This window comes from Cricetulus griseus, chromosome 6 (assembly GCF_003668045.3).
Source record: "Cricetulus griseus strain 17A/GY chromosome 6, alternate assembly CriGri-PICRH-1.0, whole genome shotgun sequence".
NCBI lineage: Eukaryota > Metazoa > Chordata > Mammalia > Rodentia > Cricetidae > Cricetulus > Cricetulus griseus.
In genome coordinates this window covers 106098657-106123311 of record NC_048599.1, presented here as the reverse complement: position 1 = coordinate 106123311, position 24655 = coordinate 106098657, and the positions used below count along the sequence as shown (strand labels likewise).

General features: G+C 39.0%; 1 protein-coding gene across 2 annotated transcripts in view; it reads left to right on the top strand.

Moving 5' to 3' along the window:
- The window catches only part of Cers6 (ceramide synthase 6), a 248229-nt gene that overhangs the window by 202125 nt on the left and 21449 nt on the right, over positions 1–24655 (top strand). For both annotated transcript variants that reach the window (XM_027420254.2, XM_027420253.2), the window contains exon 8: positions 2067–2173. In XM_027420254.2, coding sequence (XP_027276055.1) covers positions 2067–2173 — 107 coding nt within the window. The remainder of the gene's footprint in view (positions 1–2066; positions 2174–24655) is intronic.

Genomic DNA, 24655 nt, shown 5'->3' with positions numbered 1-24655 from the left:
AATGAACCAAAAAAAAAAAAAAAAGGAATTTATCACTTTCAAAATTGTGCTAAGTAAAGTTATGTGCTTCAGTAAGTCTTATCACTTTATACTAAGAAATTATATAACTGGTCAAAATTAACTTAAAAGAGTACAGAGTTCATGTAGAAGTGACTCTTGGAGTCATTTTTTTCCTACTGGGCCATGGTTCTGTTGCTGTAAAGACAAAGGTCTCCTTGATGATCTGTTACTGCAACAGGAGCCACAAATGTACATATACATTTAATCTTTAATAGAGGCAATGAGTTAAGGTTTTGAACTGAGTGTAAAACCTCACCAAAGATTCTGGTCCCTAAAAGTTATAAGACAAAGATAGGCTGTCTACACTTCGTAAGTTAAAAAATAGCTTGTGGGTATGATTATTAAGTGACTCAGGCTAAACTTCATTCAAGGTGTTTTTAAAAGGTGAAATATCTGCAATAGGAAGGAAGTCTTCTGAAATTCTATTATAATTTGATTTATCCTATACGTGCTTAGAAGTGGACATTTATGCTGCAGCCTACATATAGAAATCAGTCCTGGACCTGCAGCCAATGTTAATTCCTGTGGAAATCTCTGGCATTCAGCTTGGTTAGAGCTGTGGTACAGGAGATAGTGGTTGAATCCACCAATTGAATTCATCCAAATTGAATTCATCAAAAAAAGATAAGTCAATCCAAGAATCCAAGTATGTGGTTTAAAAGGAAAATGTTTTTGTAACCTAGATTGCTTTTTGACATCATAGATAATGCTTGGAAATGTCCAATTAATGAAATTGAAAAATAGGGTTTACAGCATACACATCTCTGTCAAGTTGGTGCTGTTGCTTATTTGTCGCTATTGGTGGGTGAATTAAAAGGAAATGGATTTGTTGGCAATGCCTAGCCAGAAGAAGTCTGAAAGTACTTTTTGTTTAATGTAATTCATGGTGTTATACTTCAAGTATTTGTGAAATTAAAAGCTCATAATTTTAACTTCCATTCAGGTGATGGATATTTCCTTCTAAGACACATTTCTCTCATAGCTTTGTGCACTGCTTAGCACCATTAAATGACTGCCTCCAAGGATGCTATCAACAGTCTTTTCCAGTAATTAATTTTCCAAGTCATAGAAAGTAATGTTGTGTGTGCAAAAGAGATCTACAGCTTCTAACAGCACTTAGATGCTGTGGACTCTGCAAACCTGCAAGAAGTGAGGAAGAAAAAACAATCCATTTCCAGGCCCACCAGGTCTTGCTTAGAATCATTTCAAAGTGATGGTAGAGAAGAGAAAGCAGTGTGGTTGCCTCTCTAGACTAATTTATAACATTAATATATATTGATACATATACATATAATATATATATGTGTGTGTGTACATATATAGTCACTGAAACTGCTGTGATCAACATCAACCATGAAGTATTTCCTGAAGACATTGAAACATTAATAAATTTTAACTGGAAAATGAGCCTGTAATATGGTTCAAAATTCTGCTGAAATAGATTCACTGACATGGTAGTCATGACACTTTACTCATCTCAAAGTTTTTAAGAATATGCTGGGAACATGTCTCCCCACAGCACCTCTGTGATTGTTAAAGTGAGCACAAACCTCAAAGGGGACAGAAGACAAACACGGAAAAGCTCTGTGGACTCTGTGTAGTCTGTGGCCTTGCATTTAGTGAAGGCCTTGCACAGTGAAGACTTTCCATATTGACCTGTTACGTGATTTCTGTCTTGATATCTCTGACTTGATAACATCACATGATGCAAAAGTTTATTTGTCCTCTCCATTTTCCTGAAATCAGCCATATAATTGAATTTTTTAGGTTTCTAAATAATTTATTAAATCTGTGAAAATCATAGTTCTGCATATAGTTAATATTGTATTTCACTAAACTTTTGAGTAATTTATAAATGCTGGCATGTGGCATGTGCCTTTTTTAAGACATTCTTATGCATGTGGTAAGCTGTATCTCATTGATAAACCTCACTGGGGGCTCATGCATATGAAGGAAACTTTTCTTTTATCAATTTAATTGATAAGTTGCATTCCTTCCTCTTGTAGGCTGCCAAAATGGCAAATTATGCCAAATTTCAGAAAATGTGTGACCTTCTGTTTGTCATGTTTGCCATGGTTTTTATCACCACACGGCTGGGCATATTTCCTCTCTGGTGAGTATGGCGATCTTTCTGTTAAAGGCAACCCCACCAAGGAAACTTTTCCAACAGTCTTCTCCTGAATTATACTCTTAAGTCCTTCCTAAGAAATTTACAGCCCATAGAGGAGCAACTGAAGAAGCAGCTCGATGGTGCTGGGGAAATAGTTGTGTTGGGACAGTGTTTGTTTTGCAAGCATGAGGACCATAGCTTAGCCCTGAGCACCCACGTTAACACACTTGTAGTTCTAGCACTGAGGAGGTGGAAACAGAAGTATCCGTGGGGCTCCCTAGCCAGCCAGCTGATGAGCTCCAGAGCAGAGACCCTGTCTTGAAGGTTGTAGATGGCAGTTTTTAAAATGATGCTCAAGGTTGTCATATGGCTTACACATACAAACACATATGTGTACCACCACACACAGCACTTGCTCTCTTCTTTCTGGAGAGTTGTATACTTTACTAATATTTTGATGGCATAAGGTGTGTTTGGGGCAACATGGCCATGGACAACTTCATTAATACTCTGTACAGCATAGTTAGAACAGGATGTGGCTTCTGAAGTTTCAGACACTAGTCTAGAATATGACTTAAGAACCTCAGCCATGGATGGTCTGAGTTAAGAAAGGAAATATGGCCCTGCAGCTATAGGCCAGAAGCAGCATTGCCGGGGAACTCATCAGATGCACAAATTTTGGGGCCCTGTTTCAGTCCATTAAATCAGACACCCTACAGATAAGGCCTGCCTATCTGTGTCATCTTAAGTCTTCATGATGGTTGTGTTGCATTAAAGTTTGAAAAACACTGTCCTAAATAAGTCTCCTCATCAGCTTTTGTTTATAGCTAGCAAGGAATGGAAAGTATAATTTAAAAATAACCCTGAGATTCTTTGTGGCTCCTTCATGTCTAGGTGGCTTTTGCTTTGCTAAGAACTAAGGGAAAGGCATGATGGAATGTTGGCATTTGACAGAAGTTTCTGGAGGTCTATCGATCTGGGGGTGGGAAAAATGAACCCTCCAAGTCACTTTTTAAATCTGCCTTTGATGGTAGATTTTTTTCCTTTGCATTTTGAAAGATCAGTTTGAATAGGAAATTGGAACCATGAGAAGTGGATACAGTAGGAAAATGAAGATGCAATAATACTTGAGGATTCGGCTGTGTCCTATAGAACACTAACAATCATTAAACTGGGGCCTTTATTGGATAGGTCTATCATTAGGACTGTATGAATGAATCATTGACACAGCCACACCGTTTCAGCCACAAGGCAGACAAGATGCCTTCTTGAGCTTCTTGAGCTTCACAGCCCTTTGGACACTTAGGTTTCATTTTCAAACAGCAAAGCCTTGTTTGGCAACAGACATTTATTAAAACCTTATTATAGTTGAACATGAATGTAGGTTGGAAATACTGGAATAATTTTAAATATAAGGTGACTGTAATTATTTCAGAGTCGTGGGGGGTGTCTTTCAAAATTATTGCCATAAATAGTCATAAGAATTTAAAGATGAAATTCAAACATTTAAGGAATGATTTCTCAGAATGGTGGAAAGCATTTTAAGGTGAGTGAAACAGGCACCACTCATATGATTTGATTTACTGCTTTCCTTCTAGAGAGAGAGTTAAGATTTACATGTTTTCCCTCCAGAACCCATGTAAAAGCTCTTAGGGTTTAAGCACTGGTGATACCTAGAACATAGGTCCACAGAACAAAGAAATCCTACCCCACTGTCAGTGAGGGTACTCATAGGAACACTTGCTACAAAGGCTGGCTAGCTCCTTAGAAAAATCTTTGTAACCTAATATAAATGTCTTACAAATACTGGGGGGGGGGGGGGCTCCTGCACCTGGGACTTAGGCTGTAGCGAAGCTTTTGAAAAGCAACTTTTGAGAACAAATTTCTGTTTCTGATGAGAAATAATCTTAAATTCACTACCATGACAGTTGTATAGTTAGTGACACAAGAAATCTTTTCAGATGCATCCAGGAAGTCAGGTTGGCACCTTAATGATCTGTTTGATCCTGCCACAGTTATCTGTTTGATAACTGCCACAGTGTAATGGGCATCACTGTTATTTCACCCTTTCACAAAAAGAGCAATAACAACCTATGTTTTAAATACTTGATGTTGTGAAATTGCTTTGAAACCCCTTTGGAATTAAAGCACAGTTTGGGGAAAGATCTTTCAGGTTATCGACTGCAGACTCCTCCCCTATCCCTCTGCTTGTGATAAGTACAGTCAGTTTTCCAGGACAAGAATATTACTTTTGACATCCAAGGAAAAAAAACTGCTTTCTTTTATAAGATGACATCTGGGTCTTTACAACTTCTAAGCCACGGACTTTTAAGCTCTGTGAAATATTGTGTGAGTATTGCCTGCATATGCTTCCAGAGTGGAGGACCAGTTCTTTCATCAGTCTGATAGCTGTGACTCCTTTCTTTACTCAGAGAAGTGCCTTGTGGAAAACAGTTAAGTGTGCATTCCACCTCAAGTAGAAAGCTCTCCAGGGTGTGCAGGTTTCTAGTATATCTTCTGCAGAAAGTGTCTGTAATTCCTTCAGCTATTCCTAAGTATTGTTTTCCTCCATTTGTTTCCCTGAATTCCTCCCAACATGGTCTTCCAACCTCATCATGAGAAAGAACAGCACATATTATTTGGTACCCACCCACCTCATGCCATAGCATGAACTTTAAGAGTGGTTTCCACCTTGCCCTGTGGTGATCCATTACACATGGAGCTGCTTTTGTGACTCCCTGTCCTAAGGTCAAATCACTTTATACATTTACTTTTCAATGTGGTGAATTTACATACTCAATCACACAGTCTACATTTGTTCCTCTCAGAGTTTGCCCTGCTGTTTTCAGATACCATACTACAAACCATACAGTGCCTACCCTTCCAGATTGGTGAGTTGGAAGAGACACCAAAGACAAATGTTGACTATGGAAAGATTTCTTTAAGTTAACTCAGTGCCCAACAACTAAGCTTATGTGATTTTTCTACTCACCATGAAGACTTCTGAGATCCATTATTGCAGCCTCCTGCTTCCTCATATTTTTCTACAGTATACGAAAGATTGTGTTCAAAGTCCTGTGTAAGTCAGGATGACTCTTGTTTTAGGCACCTTTTGTGCACACTGAGACTAGACTATCGAGGACAGGAAAGTGGGAGTGGGGATGCACTCCTCTAATCCCAGCCACTAGAGCAACTGAGATAGGACTGACTACCATGTTCAGAGACAACCTAAGCAATACCAAGACTTGCTCTCAAAAGAGAAGAGAAGAGAAACAAGAGGAATCAGAATAAGCTAGGAATATAGAGTGGTACTTGCAGAGCCTATGTGAGGCCCAAAGTTCAGTACCCAATTTAGAGGGATAAAGTGAAACTCCAAAGATAGATTTTTAAGGGGCCTTACCAATCTCATACGTGTGCTATTTGCCTTATTTTTTATTGTATCAGTGTAAACTGTTAACTCAGAAGTCCTGCCATTTTCATGTATTTGGTGAGGAGTTATGGGACATTTATTAGGCAATTGAGATGAGCAATGTGCTGAATATTCAGTCAGATATGGGGTTTTCCTCAGAGCACTCCCAGTTTGAATTCCTTCAAGTCCTGTCAGGACTCTGGTTTATAGTTTGAAAGAGAAAGCTACAAGTTATGAGCTATTTTCCTAAGCATTTAGGGAACACCACAATATAAATATTTTATATTTAAATTGTCTTGCTGCATATACTGAAGAGCTCTGTTGGGTAAATAATATATCAGACAGGATATATCAGAAAAAATAGATACTTGATTTTCTTTTTAAAGAGAGTAAGAGACGGTTTATTCTGAAGCCAAATATGAGTTGTCATGGCCCAGGAACAGAGTTATCCCTGAACTGTGTTCTAACATGGTAACCATTTCATGAAAGTTTGAATCGTAACAGAACAAGGAAAATTATAACTTGAGACACTTTGACAATATTAGTAGAAATATACAGATATTTCTCCTAATATAGATATACTAGTAGAAATATCTGGCAAGTAGGTTACAGCAGACGTCTGTATTACAGGCGTTAGATAACTAGCTGGTAACATCTGTGACTTTTAGATTGCCACTTGGTATTTCAAGAGTTGCATATACTGACGGACTCTGCTGGCTAAATAATATGGTGTGCCAGGGTTTGTCACATTGCTGGAATTCCTCTGCTCCTCACTCGAGTGTCCAGCATCCTTCCAGAGCACCATGATATGGTCTTCATAGGAATCTTATTATCTTCTAGTGGCCACATTCAGAAGTGGTAATCCATTAAAATAGCTCACTTGGCATATTCAAAATAAATCATTTCATACATCAGCATGTTAAATTAGTTAACATTGAAAATATTGAGCTGTTTGTATTCTTTTACAATGCATCTTCAACAGCTGTATTTCACATTGCCATTTGTTTTATGTTTAGCTGCATTCAAAGTGCTCACTCTCAATATGCAGCAAGCATATGGGATAGGACAGTTCTAGAAAAGATTTCTTTGGTGGGGACCACGGACTACATGTTTCCTGATATCTGGCATCTCTGTTTATGTGTTTAAGCCCACTGGTTGCAACTACTCATGTGAGCCACATAATACTGTAGTTAGTAGGGACGTTTAAAGCAGAATGTGGCCTCCAGTCTTGCCTCCACTACTTAATTTACATTACTGTGTTGAGCCCTCACATCTTAAAAGGAGTGAAGATCCCTATCTCATCATATTGCAGCACTAAATGAGTTAATTTATCTACAGAGCTAGGAAAAATGTCAGGCTCATACATAGCCATTGCTTTGAAGTCTTAGATTTTTTTTTTTTGTGACATGGCTCATTTGATATGAAAAGAGAAACCTTTTAGAAGTAAAAAAGCTCCATTGCTCACTGGCAGTATCGGGAATGGGTCTAATGGGTCAGGAAATTATAAATGACTACAGTATAAAAAGACATCTGGTTCTTCTCTGAAAGTCTGGTAGGATTCTGCTATGAATCCATCTGGGCCTGGGCTTTTTTGGTTGGAGGGCTTTTCACTACTGATTCAGTCTCCTCTGTTATGGGTCTGTTTAGGTTGTTGGTCTCTTAGTTTAACTTTGGTAATTTGGATGAGTCAAGAAGTTCATCCATTCTTTAGCTCTTCCTTATTAATGGAGTACACATTTTAAAAGTGTTCTCATAATATTCTATTTCTTTGTAATGAGACCCTGTGAATCTCTATGATCTCTGTTTCTTTTTCCTTTATTTAGTTGGGCGGAGAGTCTGTCCATCTTGCATATCATCGTCTCAACCAGCTCTTAGAATCATTGATTCTTTGTGTATTTTCTTTATTTCTATTCCATTAATTTCTGCTTTGATTTTTATTATTTCTTGCTATCTACTGAGTTTGGTTTCACCCTGTTCCTTTTTTCCCTTAAACTCTTGAGTTGCATCATTATATCCTTTATTTGTCCTCTTTCTGGTATTGTACTTAGGACTATACACTTCCCTCTTAGTACTTTTTTAATGTGTCTCAGGTTTCATTCTGTTATGTTTTCATTTTACATTTTGCTCCAGGAATATTTTGATTTCTTTTTTGACCCATTCATCATTCCGTAATGAGATCTTTAAATCTCTGTGAGTTATATACTTACTAGAGATTTGTGATTTTTTGCTGTCAGCTTTAAGTTTTATTACCAAATAGTCAGATAGCATACATGAGATTATTTCAATTTTTCTGTTTTTATAAGGTCGGGTGTGTGTGTGCGTGCGTGCGTGCGTGCGTGCGTGCGTGCGTGCGTGCGTGCGTGTGTGTGTGTGTGTGTGTGTCCAGCATGTGGTCTATTTTTAGAGAAGCTTCCATGTGCTGCCAAGTAGAATGTATATTCTTTGGTGCTTGGATGACACATTCTATAGCTACCTGTTAGATACATTGTAAAACGTCATTTAATTCTGAGGTTCCTCTGCATATTTTTTGTGCACATTACCTATCTATTGGAGAATGTGGGGTACTGAAGTCACCTGCTATTATTGGGTTTGCGGTAATCTCTGTCTTTAATTCCATTAGTATGCTATTTATGAAATTGTGCACAGCACAACGTGGGGCATATATGTTTAGTATTGTGACATATTCTGATAAATTGATCATTAATTGATGCCTTGATTAGAATGAAGTACTCTTCTTTGTCTCCTCTAATTAGTTTAGTTCAAATTTTATTTTGTCAGGTGTTAGGATGCAGTGCCTACTTGCTTCTTGATCCCATTTCTTTGGAATATTTTTTCATCATTTCATTTTAAGATGGTATCTTTAAAGCTGAGTTTCTATTTTTAATTAATTTTATTTTTTAAAGTTTTCATACAGTATATTTTTTCGTATTCCTTCTCCCCCAAATCCTCCCGAGTCCTCCCATATCCTCCCCACTTCCCTCCCCACCCATCTTAATGTGTTCTCTTTCTGAAAAAAAATCAAAACAAACAAACAAGTAGGATAAAATACAAAACATGTAGAAAAATATCACTGAGTTATTTTTATGATGACCTGTCCCAGATGTGGTTGATACACTTAGTGACACTCCATTGGAGAAAACAGCAGGCATCACTTGCAAAGAGTTTTTTGGTTAGGGATGGGACTTGGTATCCATCTTCCTTTCTCTGTTCGGGTATTTTGTCTTATCTGAACCTGTACAGGTCCTATACATGCTGTCACGGTCTTTGTGAGTTTATTATATGTATTCTATGGAGTCTGGAGGATGCTGTTTCCTTTAAGTCATCCACCACCTCTGACTCAGAAAATTTTCACCTCCTTTTCCACATAGATCCTTAAGCCTTGAGGGGAGGGGTTTGATAAAGACATCCTATTTAGGATGAGTGTTCAAAGTCTCTCACAAAGTCATGTACATTGTCTACTTGTGGGACTCTGTGTTGCAAGAAGAAGCTTCTCTGATGAGACTTGAGCAATATGCTGACCTTTGGGTATAGCAATATATCACTAGGAGTCACTTTGCTGCTATGTTTCTTTAGCAGAATAATAATAGTAGGTTTTCCCTCTGGTACACAGCTTATCTAATCCTAGATTTCTCACTGTTTTAGCCATGTTCCATCCTATGGGAGTGCAGGCCTTAACCCATATCATGGAGTGTAGGTCTTAAGTCCTGTTTTTAAAAATGTGCTTGGTTGTCCTGAAACATTTGTGCCACTATGGCACCAATATAGCATGAGCTTCTTGGAGACAACAGATAGATTTGCTTAATCCATTTAGCCTTGACTTTTGATTGGAATGTTGAGGCCGTTAATATTTAGAGTTATTATTGAAAGGTATGTGTAGGTTAGTCATTTTGATGTTTTTTACTAGTTTGTCTTCTTAGTTGTGGTTTGTTTTTCATTAAATTATAGCTTTATTTGCTTTCTTAGAATCTCTTCACTATGCTTGTTCTTCTCTTTAGTTCCACTTCCAGTTTTGTGTTTAATGTTTTCTTATGCAGCACCATTTTACATTCACTCTAGCAATATATGACGTTTCTACCCACCCCACCACCTTTACCAGTATCTGTTGTCCACTTTATTGTAGCCACTCTGAAGGGAATAAAGTGTTATCCTATTATGGCTTTGGTTTCATTCCAAGTCTTTTATTCACTTTTAATTGGATTGTCTTTCTATCATTATGGGAGTTGGTTATGTTACACCAGCCACACTATTGCTTTTACTATGATTGTCTCCATCATGCCGTGTCATGGCGTATCAGAGGAACAAAATATTTTTTGTCACTGTCCTCATTTCTTGCCCTTATACTTACTGGTTTGACTTCATTTCTGACTCTTGGAATCATTCTATTTTATCCAGACTTATCTGTCCTATGGGAGACCTCTTTAGCCTAATGAGCCAAGAACTACGGATGCATTTACAGTACCCTATCCCCCTCTCGCAAAGCTAAGATACTAGCCAAGGAAGTGGTCATGATTTCTATTCCTGGGATATCTGGGCTACATTCCAGCCCCACTACACACAGGTCAGGAGAAGAGTTCTCTCCACATGGTGCCTTCCTGATGACATCATTGTCTGGTGGTGTTTTAATGTAGATAGCCCCTTGTTTTGTTGTTCCCTGAACATGACCCACTCCCCAAAATGAAACATTTATATCCACTGTCTGCAACCCTTGGCCCTGCCTACCTGCCATAATACTTAGGAAGAAGAGTGTTAAAGTGGCACTGTTCTTCTTAACTATCTCCACAGCGCACACAGTCCCACTCTAATGGCCCATGGCAGGACCTTTATTTTTCCCAATCTGCAGGATGGAGAGGTGAGAAAAATCTAATTTAACAAGAGCCTATAACTATCAGTAATTTAGCCACTGCATAGATAATTCCAATAAAAGGAGACCCTCTAAAAGTAGTGCCTGCCATGTCTATACAGCAGTGTTTACTGCCCGAGTTTTCTGTGCTTCAGTCCTGGTCCTATTCCATACCACAAATATCTCACAACAACCAACAAAAGGAAAAACCCTTATGCCCCTCCTTCCTAGCGTAATCAAGATAAATGCTATAAATTCTTTCGATCCTCTCTTTCAAACTTGTCTGATTCTGAACTTTATAATGTCAACTCAAAAGAAGTTATGTCAGCTCTTTAAAATGTAGATTCCCATACTATTTAAATTAGTGGTACATTGTTATTTCAAAGTAAGTCTTTGGATGACAGCATAGGATGACATTGAAGTGGTCTCGTTAACGCTATCGTGTATTCTTTCAACTATATGATTGTGTACTCTAATAATACACCATCTTGCAATTTTATGAACATAAAACCCTGGAATTGTGAATTCATAATTTGAGCATCCCAGAAGCCAGAATAATTGACTTTCATTTTCTATTCTCAGAAATAACTTTGTTCTGTTATGGTTTCATGGTTGTGACTAAGCATAAAGATAGGAGAGCTATACTAAGTGTTTTATTGCTTCACTGGTTTTATCAAATCATTTATGGAATGAATCAGGACTTATCATATAGCTTTTACTTTCTGATACATTCGTGTATAATTTGATTCATTATTTATCAAATGGCATCTACAAATTTAGGAGCCCCCAAGATTGCTACAGTTAGAAAGACTTCCTTCCATATTGTACCTCTTCTGAATACATGCTTATGACTTTGAATATAATCAGGACCAAATTCAAACAAGACCTAATAATTATATACTTTAAAAGATTTAGCATTGCAATCAGTATCCGAACACCTGAGGAATACGTACCAAATATTTGCTACACTATTCCCATCAAACCTGCAATTACCGGTGGCCCAGATACAAATGTTCATTATGATAGATAGGGCCATCATCCAAAACTGAATTCACTTAATAGCTCCTCTTTCATTTAAAGTTTAGTAAATTATATCTGCTTGGTTTCCCTTGATTCAAAAATCTGTGTATTTTAGCCTTTTCAGTTAGACACTCACTGACTTGGTCCCTTTTTCACACTAAGCTCACCCATCATTGGAAGCAATGACCCTTTTCATTGGTACCTCTTTTTCTTTCCTGTACTCCATTTCTGTTTAGACCCTCAAGTTCCTTTAATTTCCCATGTTTTATGAAGCTGTAATTTCAATTTGGCATGGAGTAGACTGTGCTCAGTCTCATGACAGCACCCATCATAATGCCTTGTTCAAAATGGCACTTGAATTCCAAATGATTTCATATCTCCTTGCTTAGTTATCTCCCTCAGTCTTTGCAGAGTTCATTGAATAGTTTCTCCCTTCTCATACAGAAAAGCTTGAATTAATGCATTGTGATTCACCCGAGCTCTCTGACTCTGATCTCCTAATGTCAGTTCAGCCAACCCTTACTATTTCCATTTTGTCTTTCTACTGTAGAATACGGTCTTCTTTAAGGCCACTAAGGAAGACATACCTTCTGAGTAGTTGTTAAATAAGCTGTCATTTAAAAATCGTTTCCTGTCATTCTGCCTCCCCCGTCAAATCATTTTGTAAACAACTTTCACCACCCACCCATGAATTAGAATCTAGTAAAGGAGGAAATCCAGAAAGACTGAAAGAGAAGTACCATAGTACAGCTAAGAAAGAAACGTCCTCCCTGTTATGTGTTTGAAGACCAAGCATATAGATTCTCCAGTAATGTAGTAAGTGTCTATCTTACCAGAGAAGCTAAGGAGTGAGTGAAATATTGTTTGTGGTAATACTGTATAGGGGTACCAACTAAATATTGTTTTCAAATGCCATTACTATTAAAATGGAAAGTCCCATTATTGACTAGCTGTATGCCAAGTTGGTGTGTTTTTAATACTATTTGATTTTATCTGCATCTAATGAACCATAAGTGACTTTGAAATACACATCTGGAACACTTTCTTTGGTCCTGACACCCACACTGTCCTGTGTCAGTCATATCTTCTCTCAGTACTCAATGAGCATATAGTATTGAACATGCAACCTTTTGCATCATTCTCCTAGATCCCAGGAGATCTACCTGAAAGACACCAGAGTTCACAGAAGTGTTGCTAGCAGTTTTTCTTGTCCTGCCAAGTCCTGCTGCTGCTTCTAGCACCAAATGAACACACAGAGGCTATATTAATTATTAAACTAATGGCCGAAGGCTAGGGCTTCTTATTGGTTAGCTCTGTCTTAATTATTAACCCATTTCTATTAATCTAAGTATTTCCACATGGTCTTATCTTACCGGAAAAGGGTCTAGACCTCTTACTCCTTTGACGGCTACATGTTATCCCCCCTGGCAGGCTCTCCTACCTACCTTTCCCAGAATTCTCCTTGTCTCCTAGTCTCACCTATCTTCCTGCCTCATTGTACAAACAGTGTTCATCAACCAATAAGGGAAACATATATACAGAAGGACTTCCCCCATCACAGAAGCTCACAGTCAGCAACTGTGTGTTAGGCTGCTTCTTTCCTTGTTAAGTCTTGGGTTCATGTTCATTATCCAGCCAAGGATGGGCATGCACTGTTGCCAGGAACTCTGAGAGGCCTGGGTGGGTTTTACATCTCCATGTACATCCCAAATATCAAATCTTTAGTTCTGAGAAAATTCACATCATCCTGCACCCTCAGTATCAGTGTTAGCAGAAATGTTTGCCTTCACAAACTGCTACTTCCTGTTGGGGTCTCACTGCTTCCTTTTATAAGCTTTGAAACTCATCCAAATGCATAGTGGCATATCAGCCTTTGATTCGTTTCTGAAAATATACCTTTCAAAGTAACAAGGCTTACATGCTTTTCTGAGTAGCTGATAAGAAACAGATTAGTCTCAGCTCACAAGTCTGGCAAAGCTTACCCTCTTGCTCCTGAAAACCCTTGGTAACTATACTCTCAAACTTGTATTGGTGTTCTTCTGTTCAGTAGACCAGAAAGATGAGGATGAAACCTAGAAACACTTTGGTAGATGAGTCACTTGGCATGTTTTTAATAGCATTCATGTATGATAGTACTTCTGAGGTGAGCCAGTTGTATGCAAATGCTGTGTACTGAAAGACTGTCTCTCTTCTTGAAAACATGGTGATTTTAGCTGAATTCCACAATTGACAGGCTAAACCAAGAATGCACAAACTACAACTTGTAGGACAAGTCAGCACATAGCCCGTTTTTATAAATAAAGTTTTGTTGGCACACAGCCTTGCCCATCTGTCCTGTGTTGTCTGTGGCTGCTTTCTGCTGTGAGTCACTATTGAGTAGTTAACGGCAATGATCAGCAACACAGCATGATAGACTTATTATCTGGTCCACTAAGGAAGAATTTTGCCAACTCTTTGACTAAGCCATTAAGAATTTGACTTGGAATTAGAGTAAGAATTCAGAATTCAAGTAAGATAAAATGGCTGGGGGAGTACAAGCTAAATGCATTTAGCCTTGAGACGTTCTCTGGAGAGTTTTATCTACTTTCAGCAAAAACATGTGTGGGTGTTATTAATTCTGTGGCAGGAGGGAGGGAGGGATACTCCCAGTCCTTTAGTTCAGTCCTTTTGTCAACAAGGACTCCCAACATAGAATTAATGACGTAAGTATTCCCATTGCAGATCCTTTCCAGTCACCTACCTTCATGGCAGGCGCCCAGACCTCTCAGCACAACTCGGGTCAACCCAGCCTAATTGTCCTGATTCTTTCCACTTAAACTCACACTTAATTCTCTTACACCCTTGTGTCTTCCAGGGCTTTGTGCACTTCATGGTCCTAACTGATACTTTAAAATGAATTGTCATGAAATAAATAGATATTTAATATGGTTTGTTGGTGGCCAACACATTGTATTGTGTTCGAGTTGTATATTTGATAGTTATGAGGAAATATTTTGATTAGAACTCATTGAAATATTTATTAAAACTTGTCCAGGGGGCTGGCGAGATGGCTCAGCAGTTAAGATTTCTGACTGCTCTTCCAGAGGATCTGGGATTCAATTCCCAGCACCCACATGGCAGCTAACAACTGTCTGCAACTCCAGTTCCAGGGGACCTGACACTCTCATACAGACATACATGCAGGCAAAACACCAATGCACATGAAATAAAATAAATAAATTATTTAAAAAAAAAAACTTGTCCAAAAAGACTGAGAAATAAGACAAAAGAAAAGACTGAAAAACAAGTCCAGAGAAGTGGTATTGACCATGTTCCATTTGTTAATGCCCGTGTAATCATCTTAAGAAACAATCCCAAATGTTTTAAAATTCTAAACAGTTAAGAAGTACTGTATTAATTAAGAGTTTTAGATTATCTTTTTAATTGAAGTATAAATTCGGTGGAAGATAACTAATGGAATAAAATTTCTATTAACTGTAATCTTACTGCCTAGCAGTGGGTATTAATCCAATAAGAAATATGTGGGTTTGTTTATCAGTATAACACCCAGGAAGTGCTGAGTCACTCCTATTTCAGCACAGTCTCCTACCTGCTACATCTGTTGAAATCCACAATCATACCGGTGTTAAAAGGCCTGACACGGCGACTCTGCAGGTGAGAGATGGACTATGTAAGCTGAGTAACCTGAGTTTGAGCCCTACAGCCCACATAAATATTTAAGGCAATGGGTTGCAATCCTTTGGGGGCAAACAACCCTTTCAAAGGGATTGCCTAAGACCACCGGAAAATGCGGAAAACGCAGATATTTACATTATGATTTGTAACAGTAGCAAAGTTACAGTTATGAAGTAACAATGAAAATAATTTTATGCTTGGGGGTCACTACAACATGAGGAACTGTATTAAAGGGTCACAGCATTAGGAAGGTTGAGAACCACTGTTTTAAGGAGAGAAGAGACTCTGCCAATTTGTTCTGTGGCCTTCACACACATGCCTTGGCACACATGACCACACATTAATATCACACACACAAATAATAATGATAATAATTTTTAATAATAATTTTAATTGGTGTTAAGGATGTTAAGCATCAAATACTAAAATATTTTAAATGATCTTATTCTTAAGCATTTTAACCAATAACAAACAATACAAAGATGTAGTTACTTTGTACATTAATCAATATATTTCCATTAGTTGAGATTTTGGCTCACCAGATTTTCCTCATCTTGGGTAGAAACAGAAGGCTGTTTTGTATCTTGTCTGCTACTATACTCAAACCCTCTAAAAACCAAAGGACGTTTTAAGTTGACATGAAGATACTACTTGAACTTGTGCTACTCCATCAGTTCTTGGGGTATGTGCGGCTCTGATGAAAAATTCTCTGTGTAGAAAGCCTTGAAATTACCACGGTTCCCGGAAAACACATTACATTAGGAGCACAATTTGCAAAGTCAGCACTTTGCAAAAGAGGGTCAGCACCCTTCCCTTTGCATTAAGCTTATAGTCGAACCCAGACAGAAGTTAAAGCTACTCGGAAAGGGGACAGAGGAAAACAGAGCTTGAATGGCTAAGTAGTGAGTTATTCATGGACCTTCACCTCCTTTTCTCTTCCTGGCTATGTGATTGCATTTCTTCTAATTTAAATTTAGAGAAATCCCATGCTCTCTATGGCAGCCACATGACATCTGCCTGAAGCACTGTCCTAATGGTATTTAATAGTCATTAGCTCCTTTTTCACCCTTTGACACTTAAGAATAAATTCCAGCAAGGCAGGAACCCTGTCTCCTTCTCCATATATGCCCAGTACCATGTATAAAGTGACTGGTGCTGATTTATCTTGCCACAGAGCTCTGCCGTTTATTCTGCATCTTGATTTAGGAGTTATTGTGATAAAGGTTGTCTCCCATTTAACATGATAGGTAGAACATTGTGAAGGCAGCAGAAATTCCCTTCTCTCTTCTCCTAAGCCTGTGCCTTCTACCTAAACCTCCTACAATGATTGACCCTCTACACATGCTGTCCCCTGATGAGTTGTATTGAACTGTGTATCGGGTGTAGTATGTAGGGACCTGGAATTAGGGTTGCCTGTATCAGACAACTGACATGTCTGTGTCTCTTTTGTTTTAACTTGCTTCCCACTCATACTTCAAAGGTTTGCACAAAGTACTGAAAGTTTGCCTTATTTTAAAACTAATTCACCTCACAGCTGGGATCATTGTTTTTTTGTATGACCTACATTTCCCTACAATTGAAACAAAGTAATCTGTTGTTTGTGTTGTTTGTATATGATAGGAACAGATAGGTGTGTATAATACATGTATACTTGATATATATAGAGAGAAATCAAATGCGTATCAGCCATACAGTCAAACTGAAAACTTGAATACTTTAGGGGACGTCAAGGCAAATCAACACACAATCACTGCTGATGTTGAAGCTGTGTGTGTGCTCTTCTTCATGTGTAAAAGGGGGGATTGGGAGAGATATCAGATACCTCCTAGTTCCAAAGCTTCTGGATCCTACAGTTTGGCAGTTAGAAGGGGTCATGAACTTCTGGTAAGTATTTATGAAGTGATGGCTACAAGAGACTTAAGGATCAGGGAGTACTTGCTAGCTAAGGAGAGGTAGTAAACATGGCCTCTTGTTTTAAAAGTTGGTGGCCTATGGAAGCAAAGAAAGATGATGACCAACAGTCAGGAAGGCCATGCTTCAGCTCAAACACTGGGTGTGTCCTAGGTACTGCAGCTGGAGGCTGCCAGCTACCTGTGTTCCTCACTGCCAAGTGGAAGGCTGTGTCATGAGGGGAGGTCTCAGAGGCTTATACCGTTGGCATACCCTGTGCCACTTTTAAAGTGCACGACTTGATCATAAATGAAACAAACACATCAGCTTGGCAGTGATAGCCTATCTGTCAGTGTCAGCAGGGCTAGTCAGATTGTATTTGGGAGCATATTTGCTTAGGTTACTTCTAAATACCCTTAAGTTTTCACTCTGAGAAAACCCAGTTGATTTTATGCTGAAAATAGGGGATGGTAAAGGACTCGTCCTGTATCAAGCACTTTGGTATGGAAGTTGCTTAGCAGTAGGATAGAAATGAAAAAAAAGCAATTAAGTTTATATTTAGTGATCTATCTATATACATCTGGAGCACATTTGGGGAAGAATTCAAAAGGGTCGATTCATTTGATGCCTCTGCTACAAAATTGGGAGTGTGGGAGTCAAGCTGCGACTTTCACAGTGTAAGACATTTATTGTTGACTTTAAAAAGTTCTCCCACTTACATGTAATTACTATCCTAGCAAATGACACTGTAATTTCAGCTTCTTAAGCATAAGGCAGAGCGGTCCTTTAAAAATAAAACAAAACTTGGGCCTTATAAGATAAAAGTGAAGAGTCAGTTACCCCCAAATCAAAGCACTTAAGCATATGCCTTCTCCTATAAACCAGTTCCTTACTGTGTATGTGTGCTGCTGCTTGCCAAGACCAGTGTGTCTTCCATAACAGCTCGGCATGGTGATTATTCGTTCAGCACTGGACTTTGAGGCTCTGCTAGGCTTTTTTTAAAGCTATCAATACTGATGCAATTTAATGTCAACTAATGCTTTTAAAAGATTTCTTCCCCACTCCCTGATCCCCAAAAGGTGTGTATGTGTGTATACATATACACATATATAAAACTCACTCAGTTGATGGTGTGGTAGACTTAGTGTTTGCACTGTAGCAACCACCTTAGTCATGTCTACTTACTAAAAGTCTGTACGGAAACAGTTCCCTCTGGGTAGGAGGGGGAAGCTGACACCCTAATTCTGTTTCTTCCAGTTAGCTTATGAAAAATATTTACAGTCAAACCACTTCAGGCTCTGGGAGTGTGAGCATCAGACTAAAGCCATTTCTGGGTACTGTACATCAAGTGCTGGTGAGATTTTATCAACCACACCACTTGAGAAATATTTTTCTAGGCTGACAGATCACAAGGAAAGAAAAAAATGATATAAGAAAGCTAAGTAAACTATAAATACTGAGTTTAGTGTTTTGTAAAAACATAACAATCAAGTATCTTGCAAACATATCCTTGAGGTTGCCTGTGGTGGCTCATGCCTATAATTCCAGCTTTAGGGAGCCAGAGGCAGAAGGATCATCGTGAGTTTAAGGCTAACCTAAGCAACATAGTAAGTTCCAAGGCAGCCTGAGCTACAGAGTAAGTCCTGTCTCAAAAACAATGACAAGAAAACATTAATGTTGACCCAAGAGAAAGTCATAAAAATTGGAACTTCTCTACTTAGACTTCTTCAGATTTACCTATTTTGCACTCAGAGAAACCCAGTCAACTTCGTAGAACTTGCAGTTTGGGAAGAGTACATTACAAGGAAGGCTGGGGAAAGGGAAAACCTTTGGCTCCACATCCAGACAACATAACAGCAGGTGGCATGGAGGGCAGAAGGAAGCTGCTGAAGGAAGGGGGTGGGGCAGGGTGATTGTGGGAAAGAGAACTAGAAGAACAGCAAAAACCAAGCTGTGCTTGAAATGCTGTAATGAAACTGAGTAGGGCATATACTAATTTTCAAAAAATAAAAATTAAAGAAGATACATGTACATTTATCTTGTCAAGTGAATCAAATAGTGATATAGTGATGTGTATGTGTATGTATACATAAATGGGTGTGTGTGGTGTGCGTGTGTGTGTGTGTGTGTGTGTGTGTGTGTGTGTGTGTGTGTGTGTGTGTGTACGAGTGTCTTTGCTGTAGGTTGCTAGGTTGCAGCATTGAATGAATATTGGCCAAGGATATTTGAAAACTATTTCCCCATAGCTTAGGGGGTGATTTTTTTTTTTAAGTCTCTTACTTGAGATAATAAGGAAATAGTGTTAGACTACGAATTAAAAGTCCTGCCCAACTTTTAATTTTGTTACTAATTTATTCAGTGCACTTAGCTTATAACTCTTCCTCCCTACTTTTGTGATTTCCACTATAAGCAAGTTAATAAATAAAGTCCTTCTCTCTAAAGTATTTTGTGTATATTAAGTAAGAATACACATTCAGAGTACCTCGAGAGAGTCTTGAGTACTATATAGCAGCACTGTGCAGAACCTATCAACACATATAGGCTTTAGATGAGGGCTGCAAAGTGGAATAGAGGATGGGACTACAAAGAGTATTTGAATTAGAATGGGACACATGAAGAATAATTCAGCCACAGCATTGTGTTGAAAATTTTCCTTGATGGTTAGCATTTCCTCATGGGGGTCTTAGATTGAAATGATACAGACAATGATAAAGACAACACAGCCCAGCCAGCAGGAAGGTGTCAGGCACTCTGGTGACAGTGCCCCTTGTGCCTGCCCTTTCCCATTAGTCCCCATTACTTCAGTTTTTCTTTTCCCTCAGAAACCATAAGAAAAGTCTGTTGTACAGCCTGGCCCCTGGTCCTTGTCAGGGAGATGTGTGGCACCAGCTCTCATGTTCAGCAATTTGTCTGCAGTTTTGCTGAAGCTTAAAGACCTCACGGCATCTTTCTCCCCAGCACTTTTGTTCTGTTTCTTGTGAAGAGCCATTGCTTCGTGTGCCTGTCTGCCTTAATCTCCTCTTGACCTAAGAGCATGCAGCCTCTTCAGAGGCATGAACAATTGTGACAGAGACCAGACTGAGGAGTAAGATGCCAGCATCTTCTACTAGAGTCATGTGCACTGTGAATGTGTCCGAAATCCATAAAAAGGTCTGAGGAAAAACACAATGGAAACCTTTCAAGACTGATTCAATTAAGTGCCTCCCGAGAGAGTGGCTGAGCGCCAACCATGGAAAATTCAATATTGGCTTACTGAAAGACACTCTATCTCCCCCCAAGTACCTGTCCCCCACCCCTGTCATAAGTGAAGGGAAATATTCTGCAGCAACCTTTTGGAAAATATGTCATTTTTTGCAATAAAAATATACATCTCTCTCAAATCCATTAATGTCAACAGTCACAGGAAAGTTGTAAGGGGAAATGGGAGATTATAGATAAGTTCTTACAGTATCTAAAACCAATGAATTATTCAGATGTTCAGTTAAAATTCTGCATGAAATTATCTGCACTTGTGACCAATGACAAAATGAGTGGCAAATAATTGTGATGTAGTAGTACAAAAGACTCTGCCCTTTATCTTCTAGCAAATGAGGGACTATAATATATAGCCCCAGATTTCAGTATTAAGCAGCATTCAAAGAACAGGCTTTTTTCTTTGTCCTTAAAGTGGCATTGTGATAGCAGGTCAGCACAAGCATACTACATGCGTGGCCTCTGAGCTGTTGATAAAGAGATGTTTCAGCAAGTGCCGTCTTGACAGCACCATCCAAAATGGAGCAACTGTGAGTGTGAGCTGCTATTAGTGTCTTTAGGTGTGAACAGTATTGTAGGGAGGTAGACCAGAAGAGTCTACAGTATTTATAGATTAAACACTACAATGCCAGGGACTGCATTGCCATCTATGTGGCAAGATGCTCTGACTTTGAAAGACAAGTGAAGTGAGAACTAGGTAAGCACAGAAGAACAAAAGATTCACATTCCCCAAATCAAAGGAGTTAGCAAAAATGGGCAGATGGATTCCCCCGACCTTTTTTTTTTTTTATTTGCTGTCATTTTATACTGTTGTTAAATTTTATTCCTACTATGTATAAATAATCACATCCCCCATTAAATGTTACATGATGCAAATGAGGCCACTGTCCAGCATGGTTATGAAAAGGATGTTGAAGCAGAGAAAGGTGACAGAACCAAACTTTGGAGGGCTGTGCCTTCAGCTCCAGGTCCAAGTCAGAGCTGAGTTTGAAACGCTGAGTGTATCAGAAGAGGAGCAAGGGAAAATGAGTCCTGCCCTTTTCCAGCGGTTAGGTGCATTGGGTACACAATGAGAGAAAATTCCATAGGTTTTTCACGATGTGCATGCTGTTCAAAACTCTTCACCCAGCATTGGCTCTCCCAAATAAAAGGAAGCCTTCATCAAACACAACTTGAAGAAAAACCAGAAAGAAGCCTTTGCTGTTTTATTATTTTCTGTAGCCCTTGAAATTCTGCATTGGCTGCAGAATCAGAAAATATTAACACCATTCTAAATATGGAAAAATTTTTCTTTATCCTAAAAATATTTGTAAGTTTACTATTTTGGAAGGTGGGCACGTGCCACTTTGCTGCGGTGCAGTGAGTGCTGTAAGATCCATCCCCCTCCATTGGGATCCATTCCTCCAGCTTGTACCAAGCCCCAGCCACTGCTTGCCTGAGGAGTATCTTTGAAACTTCCATCTGAAGTCTGGGCCTGTTTACCTACTGGGTTCTTAGGGGTCTTCTTGGAGTTAAGCAACAACTCTGAGGTTGTTCATGGCCATAGTCTCATTTTTAAACACATTGTGGATTATCTGAACAGCCTCATCGTGTCAGTCACAAGCTTTCACAGCTCACATTGTCTTGCTGTTTCCCATGATTAGGAACAGTGTCTCAGAGGAGACTTAGTGTATATTACATACAGGGCCTCCCTTGGGTGGAGTTGACGGATTAGGGCAGTACATGGAAAGTTCATAGTGCATGTAGCCATAGTAATAGAGGGGGCTGTGGAAAAGAGACTAAGACATAAAGGGTAATGATGACTTAAATGATTTATGAAGCAATTAATGGAGGTGGTGATTAGCTAAGTAGACTTTGGGAAAGCCCTGTGTGTGTTTGAGTCCTGGCTCTGTCACTGCCTTTTGCACTAGGATCACCTACTCACTCTAGCCTTGCCTGAAGTTCCAGTGGTTAATGATACAACTGGCAGAAGCAGTGGTGGTGGAGTTGGGGATATACCAGGACTAGGGCAAAATATGAATTTGGCTATGGAGGTGCTTCATAAATGCTCAGAAGGAATACAGAGTTGGTAGTTGATATGTGAATTTACAGCTTTAAGAAAATGGGAAGCAATGTGGAGAGTCACCAAGTAATCTTGACTGTGGGATTGAGTGTGAAGGTAACAAGGCAGTAAACTATAAATAAAGGGAATGCTGTTCTGCGCCACAGGCAGGCATGCTTCAAAGCTATGCCACTCATGTGCCCTTCTGTGCTGCATTTGAAAAAACGGCAATAGCATTCTAAACAGTGGCCCTTTCTGCAAGGGGCATGTAAATAACCCAGAAGCCCCTACCCAGGGTGTGAAATTGGCCTCTGAAAATATCAACAGATTTCATTCCCAAGAAGGAGCACATTTTGGCTTCTCTGTGGTTCTCAGGGGCTCAACTTTAGTCAGAAAAAGGAAAAGTGGGCTTCGATTTGACTGTCATTTGTCTTACTCTGAAGAGGAAGAGCAGCCACGGTGGGTAATGATGAACGCACTGTGTTGTGATTTTGTTGGTATTGCGATTTACTTTGCTGCCTATTACACTGTTGGCTTTAAACAGCTTCCAGCATCACTTTGTGTTAGCCTCAACATGGAATTCCAGCTCCGTTACTACCTACCATCCTAATAACTATTTCCAGGATCCAAACTTTCTCATTCTTTTTTTTTTTTTTCTGTTGCATGTCTAATGTTCTCCCTAAAACTAGTCTTGGTGGTAAACAGGCATAAGACAGTTGTCACGACACAATGTCCTGGAAAATCATGCCTGAGGTAGAAACACTGCATAGAAGTGTAAGGAGTAGCCCTGCTTAGTTCTGTATTTAACCTTCTGAGTGTCCAGCAAGGATGTTCTGTTGGCCACTATGAGGGTCTGTCTTCTCTGTCCATTTTCTTATAATGAAAACTAACCACAAATCTCGCCATATCAGCTCCTGGTATTTTAAGAGCCATGGCAGACTTCCCATGGCTCATTTCTGTCTTAAAGCTTATGCTTCACGGCACTAGCAGTGAGATCCTGCTTTATGTATTCGCTGATACCTAAAGTGAAATAGGCATACATGAGAAGTCAGGTCACAGAAAGAGGGCAGGCAGAAGAGCATTGAACCCATCTGGGAATTATTTTAAAGTTCCAGTGCCCAAACTATACCTGGTGTTGTAAAATTGTACCTAGCCCCACCCTGAATGACCTCACTTAGCCTTGCTATAGAAAGAAGGTGGATACCCAGGAGGAAGAGAGGTGCCAATGTGGAGATGTAGAACAACAGACTAGGGACCTTGTGTAAAGTGTTTGAGGTTCATCTTAATTGCAGTTGTCAGTCATTAACAAATTTAGTTCTAGCCATCATGATTGCCCTTTGACACCTTGGTTGACATTCTCTGGAATGAAAATATTTTAGATAATGAAGTTATAGTTTGGTGAAAAGTCTTGTACTATATAGGACCTATTCTGACTTTCCCAGGAAAAGGAGAGTAATTTATATGGAACATCTGGGGCCTTAATTTATTCTGTTTTTGGGGGGTTTGGGGGGTTTTTTTTACAAGAAGCAAAAACAGTGAGGTAGGAACCTTTTAGGAATTCTAAATATAAAAAAATCAGCATAAGTAGGAAATGTGGCACAAACAAAAAACAAAAAACTGTATTCTCAGCAATTGAGAGACAGAGGCCAGTGGATCCTGAGTTCAAGGCCAGCCTGTGCTACATTGGAAACCCTATCTCAAAAAGAAAGGAAAAGGAAAAAAAAAAGCATTACAATCTATTCTTATATAACCTTCTCTGGTAATTTGAAAATAATGAACCTATGCTGTAACTTAGAAAACCTGATGGTATTGAATAAACCTAAATGGATAATCTATATAACTGGAAAACTTATATTTTTATGGATTATTTGTTATAGTACTAACATCTGGCTATTGAGTTAAATCGATCACCTTCCTTAAAGAGAAAAGGGATTAAGGATATGGTAAGAGTATGGCTGCCTTGGGGTATTTGCCTTCAGGCAAGGCAAGTACTGTACACAGAACATCAATCTCTCTTTAGCAACAGGAATGGTAAATAGCCCAAGTCTTTAAAATAGGAATTTTGGACCATAAACACCTATTCATTAGGTATTTAACATAGGCTAATGAGCTCTTCAGGACCTAAAGTGCCTTTTATCTGCCTGGAGATAGACTTTGTTGCATGAAAAACAAAACCAGAACTTTGTAGAGGTTGTCACGTGCTTGTTTTAAAGTCATTTGCACTATGAGCTGCCTGCCAGCAGAGGTGAGGACACCACTGTCCCCTCTTCCTTGAGGTCTCTTGATCTTCTGCTTTGGAGTCTCCTTCACTGTACCAGGCTTTACTTCTCTGAGTAAGTTTAACTTGTGTTTCTGACC